This window comes from Orbicella franksi, chromosome 3 (assembly GCF_964199315.1).
Source record: "Orbicella franksi chromosome 3, jaOrbFran1.1, whole genome shotgun sequence".
Lineage (NCBI taxonomy): Eukaryota > Metazoa > Cnidaria > Anthozoa > Scleractinia > Merulinidae > Orbicella > Orbicella franksi.
The window spans coordinates 32434753-32447948 of record NC_138147.1 but is presented as its reverse complement, the minus strand read 5'-3'; the positions used below and the strand labels follow the sequence as shown (position 1 = coordinate 32447948).

General features: G+C 39.2%; 3 protein-coding genes across 3 annotated transcripts; 2 read left to right on the top strand and 1 right to left on the bottom strand.

Moving 5' to 3' along the window:
• The first annotated feature begins 14 nt into the window (after positions 1-14).
• LOC145482104 (uncharacterized) lies at positions 15-2135 on the top strand. The gene has a single exon (XM_081460703.1). The coding sequence runs from the start codon at positions 136-138 to the stop codon at positions 799-801; it is 666 nt and encodes a 221-aa protein (XP_081316829.1). The 5' UTR covers positions 15-135; the 3' UTR covers positions 802-2135.
• A 131-nt stretch (positions 2136-2266) lies between these two features.
• On the bottom strand, positions 2267-3523 carry LOC145482103 (uncharacterized). Its single transcript, XM_081460702.1, has one exon. The coding sequence runs from the start codon at positions 3492-3494 to the stop codon at positions 2817-2819; it is 678 nt and encodes a 225-aa protein (XP_081316828.1). The 5' UTR covers positions 3495-3523; the 3' UTR covers positions 2267-2816.
• Positions 3524-10207: 6684 nt separating this feature from the next.
• Positions 10208-12280, top strand: LOC145480346 (uncharacterized). Its single transcript, XM_081458635.1, has one exon. It carries the CDS (start codon positions 10459-10461, stop codon positions 11353-11355), a length of 897 nt encoding a protein of 298 aa, XP_081314761.1. The 5' UTR covers positions 10208-10458; the 3' UTR covers positions 11356-12280.
• Positions 12281-13196: the final 916 nt, after the last annotated feature.

Sequence of the window (13196 nt, the reverse complement as noted above, 5' to 3'; positions counted from 1 at the left end):
AAACGTTGTTGTGATGAGCGGGAAAAGACAATGAGGAAACTTGGTGGAAGAAGCCTCCCTTGAACTGGGTTTTTCTGCCTAGTGACGGTATCGCAGGTGATCATAGAAACCAGTTTTTGTGAACCAAGGCTGTCCATGAGTGATCAAATTAAAAGCGCGGAACGTAAACTATACTCTTTAGTGTCAACTTCACCAGGAATTGGCGAAGAACGTTTTCGTGTTGCATTCATGGAGGATATACGTGCCGACAGTCAGGAAGCTGAGAAGGATGATTTTCCCAGCGAAATCGAAAATGCTGTTGTTTTCAGCCACGAAGGCGATCAAACACAGCACACCTTTCGTCGCGCAATCGTAAATTATCGACACTTATATAACGCCTGTCACCCTTCCGAGAAGAATGGCTTCGCAGTTGATCAGAAATCATCTGAAGACGATCAAGAAGAGTCTACCATGGAATGCAAGTCTGATACTGGAACACAAGATCATGCGAGGAGGGTTGTGTTGAATAAGGAAGTTGATTCTGTAGAAGGTGTCGATTCATGCGCTCTCAGCGAATCCGGACACCAAACTTGTCGCTCGTATTTGTATGAAAAGAATCCATTGATTGATCCGAGGTTTACGCGCCTGATTGAACAGCTCGTTCCCTTGAGGAGTGGTATACAGGTAGAGAGGAAGAACTTCCCCCCTGCCAAGAAAAAGAACCCTTCGGATAAAAGCGACGAAATTTGTTTCAAAGACATCTGCCTTAACGAAACTTGTCGTCTGGTGTTCAACATGATGAACCGAGAGAGGAGAGTTTGATTATGGTAGAAAATAAAATGTTCAAGCGACAAGAAATGTTGTTGTAAATAGTTAATATATATGGCTATGCCTGGCATGTACCTATTGAGTTGTGCTAATAACGCCTGCGGTAGGGTGGGACAGTATAGTAAAATTCTAACACTTTTTTCAAGGGATAGTATAAACAAGGGAAACCCAACTGAACTGTGCCGCGTCCTCGACTGAGTTGATGATGGTCAATGGTCAATTGTCTGGATAATTTTCTCCAGGAATAATCTCAATGGTCAGTGTTCAGTCAGTCATAAACAGTCAGTTCAACACAACTTTGACTACCATGTAGAATAAAAAGTACCTCAACAGTTCCAAAATTGTAGATTTATTGTGTGCAGTTATTTTTCATCCAGGTAACTATGTAGCAAGTTAGAATTTTCGATATTTTTAAACAAGCTAAATATATGTACATTTGTGGCTATTCACCGCCTCACTCCTTTATTCGTAGGCGTTAGCTAATACCTCCGCTCCGTCCCCACTACGGCGTTGAAATTTGAAAACGCAGCTTTATTTCTGCGGTTAGGCTCACTGTCCACACGAATCCGTCACGAAAACGGAGCTTTTCGAAAACGCTCTTCAAACCAGAGGAATTTGTAAACGCCGGGTTTGCGCTTTAGTGTAGATGGAATACGTTTTGAAAACTGAGCTTTTCGAAAAAGATGATATCACGATAAGCAGGTGATTTCCTGCCCGCGTTTTCCTGAAACACAAATCCAAATATAACCTGTTATTCTCGCGTTTTCAAATTCCTCCGGCAGTAGTGTGGACGGAAAACATTTGATGTGTTTTCAGAGTGAAACCTCCATTTTCAAATTCTACTGGCGTAGTGTGGAGGGAGCCTGAGTTTCACTAAGAACGCACGCGGTACGGTAGGAGAGTATGAGCAAGGCGACTGGCTTCCTGCTTGTCTAGGAGTTGACAGGTCTAGGTAAAGTCTGAATAAACTATGCGAATCTCCAACTAAACTGAAGAAATGCTAGTGGAGAGTGAGATCCGTGGTCTGAATAATTCTTCTAACTTTGCGTCGATATTTAAAATAAAGCATTTTGTCATTTCTAGTCAGCGGTCTTCAATCATAAACAGACAGCTCAATGCAACTTTCTTTTCCATGTGAATAAAAGTACTTTAAAAGGTCCAAATAGATTTATTGTGCGCAGTTATTTTTCATACATGTACCTATGTAGAAAGTTAATGAGAATTTTTGATGGTAGATGTAACTAAATGATATCCCGCATTCATTATTAAAATTTTTGGTTTACTGATGAAGGAACATGACTTAAATTATCAACACACTTTACACACTTTTATATACACGCTTTATTTTAAGTTGTTTTAATTAAAAAATTTAGTACAAATGTGAACTGATATTGGGCTAATCTAGGCGGATCAGTAATTCTAGAAAAGACATCCATCACATCTTTCTAGGCCCTCTGGATAGAGATACGTTTCACGGGAAAGAAAAACCTTTTACATGCCATCATACATCGGCAGTCTGATACTGAAGCTTACACTGAAACTTCAATCACGGCCACAGGTTTCTCAGTCCAGGAGTGTAGAGTGTTTCCCTCGTTAAATGAAGTTACTATTATTATTATATCATTATAGTACTACGGGGCCACAATATTGACCAATATTTGTTGCGTTGAACTGTGTATCAGGAGTCCCAGCTTCGATCCCGACCAAGGACACTGTGTCATGTTTTGTTCGGGCGAGTGGTTTTAAATTTTCTCTGCATAGAAGGAAATAACAGGAGAATTCGCTAAAATGCTGCGTGCTAGACTGTGATGGTTTAGGACCACATCAAGAGCTAGTGACAATGTGTAAATAGAGAACCCAATAAGTTTTTTCTAAAGCTAAATACTCTTTGACACTTACATGAGGTCGTTCGTCATTCATTCATGATTCATTCATTCATTACTAAAGTTCAGTAAGTGTCAACTTCTCGAGTGACCTTGTTGCGTACGGGACGTCACCTTAAAACAAATCTAGCAATCAATAGGTGTCAGTGAACGCAACAAGTTTTTAAACCTTGGATCGAGTTTTGGATCCAAAGATGACATTTGACTCCTCTGCGCTGGTTCAGCAGCCTTTGATGTAGTACTGGAACATGTGTTAGCTTGATTGGGTCTTCCTTTCGCAAGAATCCAGTCGGCGCCTCTGTTGGTGATGGCATCAGCTACTCTATTTGACGATTCGTTCAGTTTGTATTTGTTTACTATCTTGTTCATCCAAATAGAATTCTGAAACTTCTTTCCTTTCATGGTAAAGTGATGAAGCTTTTCCCAGCTCGACGCGTTTCTCGTCAGGTTTTTTCCCAACTGGTTTTCAGTGATGGGCCTCATTTTCTCTAAATAGTGTAAATATGTTATTGACCGTTGCCTGCATTTCTTCCAGCCAGTCAGGATCCTTTCTTCAGTACCATCCTCTTTAAGTTTAGCACGACCTTTAACCTTTTCCAATCGCTCTTCTCTCTCTTGCATTTCTTTAGCAAGGCCTTCGCTCTGCTCACTTATTTCAGTGTCTGCTAGATGTTTGACTTTTTGCACAAACCTCATTACCTTGACAAGATTTCTTACAACTTTTTTGAACGATTTTGGCCGCTGTCGTTTTGGCCAAATTGGCGAAACGTGCACAACTGGTTTGAAAGGTGATAACTCTGCCATACTGTGGACTTGCTGGACGGTCAGGTTGTATAATGATATTAAAACCTTACTCTCAATCTTCAGCTTATCACGAAAAACCTTTTATTGACCTGATGTACGTGTACAGGAATGACGTACATAGTTAAGCTTAATCCCCATCATTACATGATTTGAGTGTTTTGATAATCCTCCTTCTATACCATATTTTCTTCTATTGTGAATAGTACACGTTTTAATCCTCGCTTAATTGGATAAACGTTTGTGATGGCGCTAGTGGAGCATGGAAAGTTAATTTTTCTTGAAGCGTAATAAGATAATTACTGATCTGAACAAACGAGCGACTAATTTTTAATTTATTTCATGTAAATCGCAACTGTGGACATGACGTGAGTCAGGTCTCATGTTTTATTGGAATTTCTTTCGTTTGTTTGATTTTTTTAAAAAAGAATATTAATGTTAGGTTTGCTTTCAACAAATAGAATCACTGAAACGAACTGCCCCATTGCAATAAAATAAAATATCTCATAATCCCTCTCCCTAACTTTTGAGGCGCCTGCAGATAATTAACAATTATTGGACGAGGTTCAACAAAATATCGTGATTTGTCAGTAGCAAGCAGATCAATTGATCTGCGAGGCATTGACAAATCATGATATTTTGCGATTTAACGAGTGCAACATTCGATCACCAAGTTTGTTTTCGTATTTACATCACTCTCCTGAAAGCTCTCTGAAAGCTCTTTTTTTGTGTGTTTACTTACGGGGCGAAACGAGATCGATGGAAGCTGGCGCCGAGAATTTAGCCTGCGATTTTCCATGCGGCAATCTACTCTGAAGTAAGTTCGTTTCGAATTTCTTCCAAAGTTTCTCTATTTATTATATCAAAGCACTTATTAATAAAACTGCCAAGTTATATCGTGACAGAACATTTCAAACTTTTTCGCAGTAGCCCCAGTAACCACGGATAAACTTAGCAACGATTTGTTTCTTTCTCGTGGATTTGCTTAAAAGTTAATTGTGAAGGCTGATCCGTGAAGCATTTTTCTCATTGTATTTTGGCTCCATGGTTTCCAGCCACTTCTCATGCAAACTCTTCCCGTTTAATCTGTTCTGTAAAATGCTGCCCTTATCTGTAAATCTTCTTTTCAGACTTGCATCTCCGCTGCTGAATTCTGTTTCGTTTTTGTTTCTCAAGGGTACAAGTGAGGTCATTAATCGTTCGAAACGAGGATCATTAACTGGGTGCTTAATGTCTTTATGGGCTCTGTATAATTGTGGAAAATAAATCGCATCATTTTGCTCTGCAAAAACAACGTCGACTTCCTTACTTCGTCTTGTTGTCCGTGCTTTACTATTTCTCTTGTATCGCGCGTTCGTAAGTTTTATGTCCTCAATTTTTGAAGTGTCTTGATATTTCTCGTTGGTCAATTGGAAGTCTTTCGTGAACGCTTGAACTGTTGAGTTGTTTGCGGTCAGACTTGTTCTGGGCATCTTTTGCCATCCACAGCTGTACTCAATCTCTTGTACTCTTCCCCAAGCAGTTTTCTTACTTTCCTCCCTGCGGTAAGCTTCCATTTGAATCTCGTAAATGCGCTGATGTTTTTGCCTTTGCTTTTCACGGAAGTTTCTAGTTAGGGTCACAATGCTGCCTTTATCGTCCACCTTCTCTGCCACTTCCGAGGCGAAATCCGCTTTAAAAGACGGATCGATACTTTGAAGAAATTTTAAAAGGATCATTTTATTTCGGACGAGCCGCCGGAAAGTTGTTCTTCGCGCTTTTACATTTTCCATCCTTTTCTCAGGAGGCCAAATCGGTGTAATATGCACAATCAGAGGAAAAATGACCTCTTCTGTCTTGTTTAGATGCATGGCAATTATTTCGCTACTTGATTGCACCGCCATCTTTCTTAATACACTTTTCTCTCCGCGGGGGAAAGATTAATAAAATTTCGTCCAGAAGCTATTGTTGAAAATCTACTCGGGAACAATGGTGCCATTAGAAAGACAGTAATTTAGCAAAGGCTGGCTTGTCAATATACAGTTAGACTGTTTGGCGACCAATAATTTTTTTACTAAGAGCACACGGGTTTTTGATGGTGTTGTATTCTGTTTTGCTCGCTGATGGTAATCAGTTTTCATTATCGTAGAATCAATAACACTAAGGAACAATCCCTTGCGATTGGCGGAAAACAAACTTAAGGACATCATTCACTTATCAGGGGCCGCGAAAACAAATAAAACTTTAATAATATTTTCTTGGTAGACACATTATTTCAAAACTGTTATTTGCACGTCTAACAATTAATTACAATAACATCCAGACAAAATTCAATAACTTTGTAGTGCGAATAAATTTTGTAACAAAATTGGTGTTGTGACGAACCATACTGAAATACAAAATATGAAAAGGAATATTACAATTTTATTTAATAACCTCTTAATTTGACCACAGGTTTATTTCAGGGCTTTTTCAGGGTTATTGCTTTTAATGTGATGGCAGTGACAACGTTTTTAATTAAAAACTGCAACTCAAGACATAAAAGAAACATAATTTTAACAAATATATCGTTTTTGTACAAGTTCTCATGCATTCTATATTAGACGGTAAATGCACGATTAGCAAAATGACCTGAAATGCACTTTGCTCAAGAATAGTTTACAAGCATTCAACTCAAATTGACGAAACAACGGTATATTTTAAATAAATGAAATATAATTTACTTGAAATCTCTGTTCTATATAGCGAACAAACTACGAGACGTTTCATATATAGCATCTGCCCCTTGTTCTGAAAGAAAATTCCATGTAGTTTTCAGACGTATGCAGACGAAGTCCATAGTATCAAGGTGAAATACACTGGATCAGGAATCACAACCCATTTTAAAATTATTTTGTCGAACTGTGGTGTAGTTTTTCTTTGTTAACCCATGTGGAGTTGATATTTGCGGTTTTTTTCGTTTGAAATTGGTTTGTTTTCTTCATGCTCACTAACTTTGAGCGAACCATTCTCTTAACTAAGAATTACTGCAACAACAACATCGACATCAATTCAACAACAGCAGCAAAACAACAACAACAACAACAACAACAACAACAACAACAACAACAACGAGTCTCCCCTGCGCCAGAAGGCAGAGGTGGTAATGATGAGCAAGAGGGTGAGTGATTCGAGTGATCTACAAAGTCGAATATCTTTGCAAAATTCTAACTGGGCTTTAGCAATGGTAGGTCATCCAAATGCGTAATCTATAGTTTCTGTTATTTATGAAACTATTATAATAAACCTCTCATGCGGTCTTCATGGGTTGGTGATCAATCAGAGTGCTGAATACACAGCGAAGCGTGTGAGGCCATCTTATACTCGAACCCTCTAGAATAGGATTGCGGTTTACAGAATTTGAAAGATAAATCTTATATTTTGTTCTTGATAAATTGTTTTCCCGACCAATAGTGATAAATGTCTTGAAGCTACAATTAAGTTCCGCTTCTCCTAGGAAACGTAAGCTTAAGGGCTTCCTTGGGTGGGTCACAGATTGACTGAATGACGCTTTTAATGGCTATCTTTAAAACGGGGAACGGGGAATCGGGGAATCGGGGAATCGGGGAATCGGGAATCGGGGAATCGGGGAATCGGGGAATCGGGGAATCGGGGAATCGGGAAATCGGGAAATGGGAATGGGGAATGGGGAATGGGGAATGGGGAATGGGGAATGGGGAATGGGGAATGGGGAATGGGGAATGGGGAATGGAAAATGGGGAATGGGGAATGGGGAATGGGGAATGGGGAATGGGGAATGGGGAATGGGGAATGGGGAATGGGGAATGGGGAATGGAAATTGGGGAATGGGGAATGGGGAACGGGGAATCTTTAAAATGGGGAATCTTTAAAAGCGGGAATCTTTAAAATGGGGAATCTTTAAAAGCGGGAATCTTTAAAACGGGGAATCTTTAAAAGCGGGAATCTTTAAAACGGGGAATCTTTAAAAGCGGGAATCTTTAAAACGGGGAATCTTTAAAAGCGGGAATCTTTAAAACGGGGAATCTTTAAAAGCGGGAATCTTTAAAATGGGGAATCTTTAAAAGCGGGAATCTTTAAAATGGGGAATCTTTAAAAGCGGGAATCTTTAAAATGGGGAATCTTTAAAAGCGGGAATCTTTAAAACGGGGAATCTTTAAAAGCGGGAATCTTTAAAATGGGAATCTTTATTAAAAGCGGGTGATTTCTTGTCAACCACTATTTTGACTTTCCGTCTTTGTTCCTGGTTTTTGTGATAAAAACGGCTTCAAACGACTATCACATCTTGTTCGCCGAGATCATTCCACTTAAACTGTGGAAGACCTTCAAAGCGACCGATTCTTTCTTCTTTAAAGTGAATGCAATGGGCACTTTGAAATTGTCTTCGCATGACTGCATGGCGTAGAAAGAGGTATCATTAAGCACGCAATGACGGATTATACGCGAAATTCGCCGTCACATCGTTCGGGCATCGAGCATCGAATTGCTTTATTGCCGGTTTTCAGTGTCATGCAATTCAAAATAAACAAAATAAAAATCAAAACAGTTCAAACGATAAAGTCCAGAATCTTGAAAAGAAAGAAGGTAAATATGCAATGACTTTCGCTAAGATTCAGGTCACAGCAATGTTTCTTACGCAAGACATGCGGAGAATTTTTTTACCCAAATTTATAGAGATTTTGATGGAGACGCCATGCTGGCGCCCATCCGGATGGCGGCCGGAAACCAACAGAAACATCTGTCACTGAGTTTTGCTACAAAAGCGTGAATTTATCTCTTCAAGAACTCAAAAACATTTTAAAAATAATACTTTTTCTAATACATGAACTGTTCAGATAGCCAAATTCCCCGAAATAAGTCACTCTTTTAACCAACATGACAGCTTTCTTGCCCGTCATGTAAATGCCGCGTCACGCAAAAGATTAGAAATTCAAGCGCAGTCTATTACAAAACCAAGACCCCACTTGGAGCAAAACTTTGTATGACTATTAGTTTTCAGCTGTTCTTACACATCATGAAAGTAAAATTTCAGGATGATTAATAGTTTTGTAGTTTGAATTTCAGCGACGTCATCTGAGGGGACTGTTGATTTATCGATTAGACAATCAAAAACGTGTTTTCTCTGCCATATATTTGTCGTTAAGTCGTAAGTCCTTCCATTAGCACATGATAAGGCTACGACAAATATCCATCGCTGCGAAACTAAATGTCACAGTCCGGAGTTAAGATAAATCCAGGCGGTTAGATTCTTTGGTCGGTCTAGCGGATCTCAGAGTGAGAATCGAGATTTGAACCGCTCCACTATCACGCGAAATCGATGTGCTTTAATAGCGTGCAATAAAATTACAATGAATAAATTCCACAACTGTCTCTGTACCTGTTGAGTTGATACATGTGAGAGAATAAATAGCTTCCGGTGGGAAACTGAGAGATTCTTGTTCACTTTTCAGTAAAGATTAACGCTATTAAATATTCCCCACTTTAAAGATTCCCCACTTTAAAGATTCCCCATTTTAAAGATTCCCGCTTTTAAAGATTCCCCGTTTTAAAGATTCCCGCTTTTAAAGATTCCCCGTTTTAAAGATTCCCGCTTTTAAAGATTCCCCATTTTAAAGATTCCCGCTTTTAAAGATTCCCCATTTTAAAGATTCCCGCTTTTAAAGATTCCCCGTTTTAAAGATTCCCGCTTTTAAAGATTCCCCGTTTTAAAGATTCCCGCTTTTAAAGATTCCCCATTTTAAAGATTCCCGCTTTTAAAGATTCCCCATTTTAAAGATTCCCGCTTTTAAAGATTCCCCATTTTAAAGATTCCCGCTTTTAAAGATTCCCCATTTTAAAGATTCCCCATTCCCCATTCCCCATTCCCCATTCCCCATTCCCCATTCCCATTCCCCGATTCCCCGTTCCCCGTTTTAAAGATAGCCCGCTTTTAATCAAAGTCCCCCGTCTAGAACTTCCGTTTTTCCCCACAGGCACTCAATCACCCCCACCCCCTCCCTTACAATTTCCTAGATAATAAGCAATAACATTTAAGAATACAAAGACATTTGTTTTGTTTTAACGATTATCCGTCAGTTTCTGCTTTTCGTTCTGATGATGTGATGACATTAGGCGGAAATAAACAATAAACAGCCTTCAATACCTATTTTGTGCACGTTGCTTTAAAATTTGAAAGACTTTTTTATGTGTATCATGTTATTATCCATTATGTCCTCCTAAATTTTGCAATCCTACATGGCAAGCTATTGTCCTGTCATGTATTCTTAGACTTAAAAATGGCAATATTATTTAAGGATATTCTCCTACTGTTGTTGTTTTTTTTTTCGGTAAAACAAAGCCCTTAAAAACAGTATGGTTTTTCTTAATTTATTGCGTAATCATTTAACCCACCCGGTGTTATTTTCACATCCAAACAATTGCTTCGTTTTGCTGAAAGCGTCTCGACTTAGTGTTTTGATTATCAAAAAACGATAATCGACCTTGCAAAACGGTATCTGCTAGACGTTTATCTGTCTAAAGCTTCCCTAGAGTGAGTTTTTAAAAGCTTGCGGTAAAAACTAAAACGCTTAATAAAATAATGATGTCTTGAATGAAAGCTTGAAATTGGAAGTCAAGCAGCGCGCATGCGTTATCATCCAAGCATATTTGTAAACCAACAACATCTGCCGTTCCAAAATAGATTTTCTTAGTGTTGTTTACACGAAGATACGACGGGTGAAGATGTATATTTACACAAGAATTGGCTGTACTTAGCCGCGTTTCAAGGATATATATATATATTACCAAGAGATCTCGTTAAAATTAAACCGTTTCTTTGAGGTAGGTTTAATGACATAACTGAAGATAATTGTACGGTGTCAGGGTATCATAACTAAGTAATGCATATTGGCTAATTTGGAAATGGATATCGGGGAATGCCGGCACGGTTATCTGAATTTACACGGTGTAATAGCGATCAATAACAACATGTATGTATGCCATTATTATTTTTTTCAAAGGATTTTTTGTAGGTATGGGCAAGAAGAAGACAAAGGGACATCGAAAGGCATCTCGCAGCGACAAGCGAATGCAAAAGCTTTACGCTGATGCGATAAAAGAAGTAAAGAAAAGAAATATCAATTTGGATGATTTGCCGCCAAGAGATTCCGAAGATATCGATGGAGCAAGCGAAGAACTCGAGGACGCGTACAATAAGCATGCTAATACACAGAAGGCGAGAAGAAAGCCGAAAGAACTCCTCGAGGAAACGCTGAAGAAGCAAGAACAATTAAGAAAGCCAAGAGTTTCTCTTTCTGTGCCGGTGTCAAAGCTCGTCCCTTTCAAACCGTATGAAAAAGGATTAGAATTTCCTCGAGATTTTCGCCGAGACTCAACATCGTTATCATGGATTCCGCGAAATTCGGGATTCCCGCTGTTTGAATCTGGAACTTACAATGGAAGACGATCCCCTAGCTCTGAGTTCGGGGAAGAATTTGCGAAAGCTGTTATTTCTTGCAAAGAAGCTCCCGCTGAAAGTAATGGCTCAAGCGTCGACGAGATTTTGCAGGTTTTACCTCTTCGTATTGGAGACGAAGAAGTCAGTGAAAGCCTTCCAGAGGCGAGTACACCATCACAGCTTCCACCGATTTACCGACAAGATTTATGGCGGGAAACAATGCGCCGGGCGTCAACGTCTTCTCGCTCAATTCCTGCCAAACAAGACGCGTGGAACATTGACGATCCAGCGTCTTTGATGGTAGGAAGACAAGAGCTTTATACAAGGCAAAAATACAAGTCGACCATCAGTCTTGCTGAAAGACGTTTCCGCTTGAGGGCTGCTACCTCCAGTGCGGTTTTGGCTTCGAGGGACGAAAGCTCTGTGCTATAAAAGTTCGCAGCAACGAAACAATAGGAGGATTTTGCGAGTTCTTTTTCTCGTTAAATGATCGTGTCTGTATAGTGTTCAATCACTTTTATTTCACTGCTATTTAAAAAGGGTTTTATTTATTATGTATTTAAACGATCCATGAAAACAAAACATTACAAAGATAGACAGTGAGATATATTGTTCTTGCAATCTGCCGCAGTTTAAAGAGACTAAATGAGAAACCATTAGTCTAAACAATGAACATTAAGCGTAGAAACTTCTTCGCTTCTTCGCTACTTCGCTATTGTGAATACATCGTGTGGGTTTGCGAAATTTTTATTTTAAGAGCGCGCGTGCTGGTGGCATCCTGAATTAAAATGGCAAAGATTGAACAACTTGAACATGCCACATACATAGATGATTGTGACATTCAGCGATAAATGTGCGGTTAAAATTCGACTTAATTGCACAGCAATCAGACAGCTGCGGCGATTTCTTAACCGTACGGGTTCAAGGTTAATATTGACTAAAAATTCTTGTTGTAAGTAGTCGTATTTTGTTGTTTTTTTCTAGATTCCCTTTGCTCAAGGTTACGTTCTGTTTGTAAAGTGGTGAAGTAAATATTTTACGATTCTCTGATATATTGGAATAAAGACAAGCGTGAAAAAAGCTAGAAGATAAAGATGTAAATGAGGCCTGATTACAATAAAATAGAATATTGTCTAGGCAACGGTTTTGAGTTGTTATCCGCGTCGACGGTTTTTGCTGTGTGCCAAGATTCTAGTGTTTTTCGAACGCGGTCATTGCCTTTGTCAATGACACAAGCATTGTCGAAATCAATGGAGTGATTGTTTTGCCACGCATGGTTGGCAACATTAGAGCCATTTGAATAGTTCTTCAAGTTTCGTTGATGTTCCTTTTTTCGGGTTTGGAAGCATCTTCCGGTTTCTCCTATGTAAGAGAACGTTTTTATTCCAATATGTCTTATCCTGGTTACAGTTCTATTTTTACTCGATTCTCTGATAATTGAGCCAATACTCTCACAAACATACAGGTGTCTGTCCTATGCCGAACACTCATAAATCACTCTGCAGACAAGATGTCTGTAATATCCACGTATTTTTTTCAAAAAGCTTTAAAATCAGAGCTTCCGGTTTAGATTGAAGTCTCTCAACTTCAGTAATTTGGGAATCTAACAAAAACCTGGTAAAGCTAACCACGAGTAATTTCTAATCGATTAATGAACGGTACAAAGGCTCTGAAGGTAAGTTGTACATTTTTGTGCATGAAGTATATAGCCATCTTCTCAAAACAAGGTGAAATGACCAACATTATACAAGTTTCCATTTGCACTTGAAATTTGTCTTTGCATATGTTAAAACATGTGCACGTGATAGCCTGACAACGATAATTGAATACATGTATGTACATAATGTTGGATGATTAGAGATCGTCTTGTTTGTGGGGTGGAGAGAGGGGGGGGGGGGGGCACTACTGGCCATAACTTGAAACTGCTTCGTTCATGCCGAAGCTTGGAATCATATGTTGAATAATTCTGCTCTTTGGCCTTACAAAAACCAGTGGTCTGGGCTAAACTAAGATAACTTCGTTCTTTTTATTGATAAAATTCAAAATTGGGGATTTCGAGATCTTATGACTATAGTGTTGTTTTCACACGACTATTTAGGACAAGTAAAAGAGCCAATCAAACACTCAATAGGCAACGTTCGATCTATTTAGCAATTAGACCCGTAGCCCGCAGGAGCTACGGGTCAATAGCCCATGAGGCGAAGCCGAATGGGCTATTGACCCGTGGCGCTTGAGGGCGAAGGGTCTAATTGTTTTAGTATCATCCAACTAGT

Bases quoted from the DNA above. Each gene is read 5' to 3' on its own strand.
- LOC145482103 (XM_081460702.1), bottom strand. From the start codon at position 3,494: ATGGCAGAGTTATCACCTTTCAAACCAGTTGTGCACGTTTCGCCAATT.
- LOC145482104 (XM_081460703.1), top strand. From the start codon at position 136: ATGAGTGATCAAATTAAAAGCGCGGAACGTAAACTATACTCTTTAGTG.
- LOC145480346 (XM_081458635.1), top strand. From the start codon at position 10,459: ATGTATGCCATTATTATTTTTTTCAAAGGATTTTTTGTAGGTATGGGC.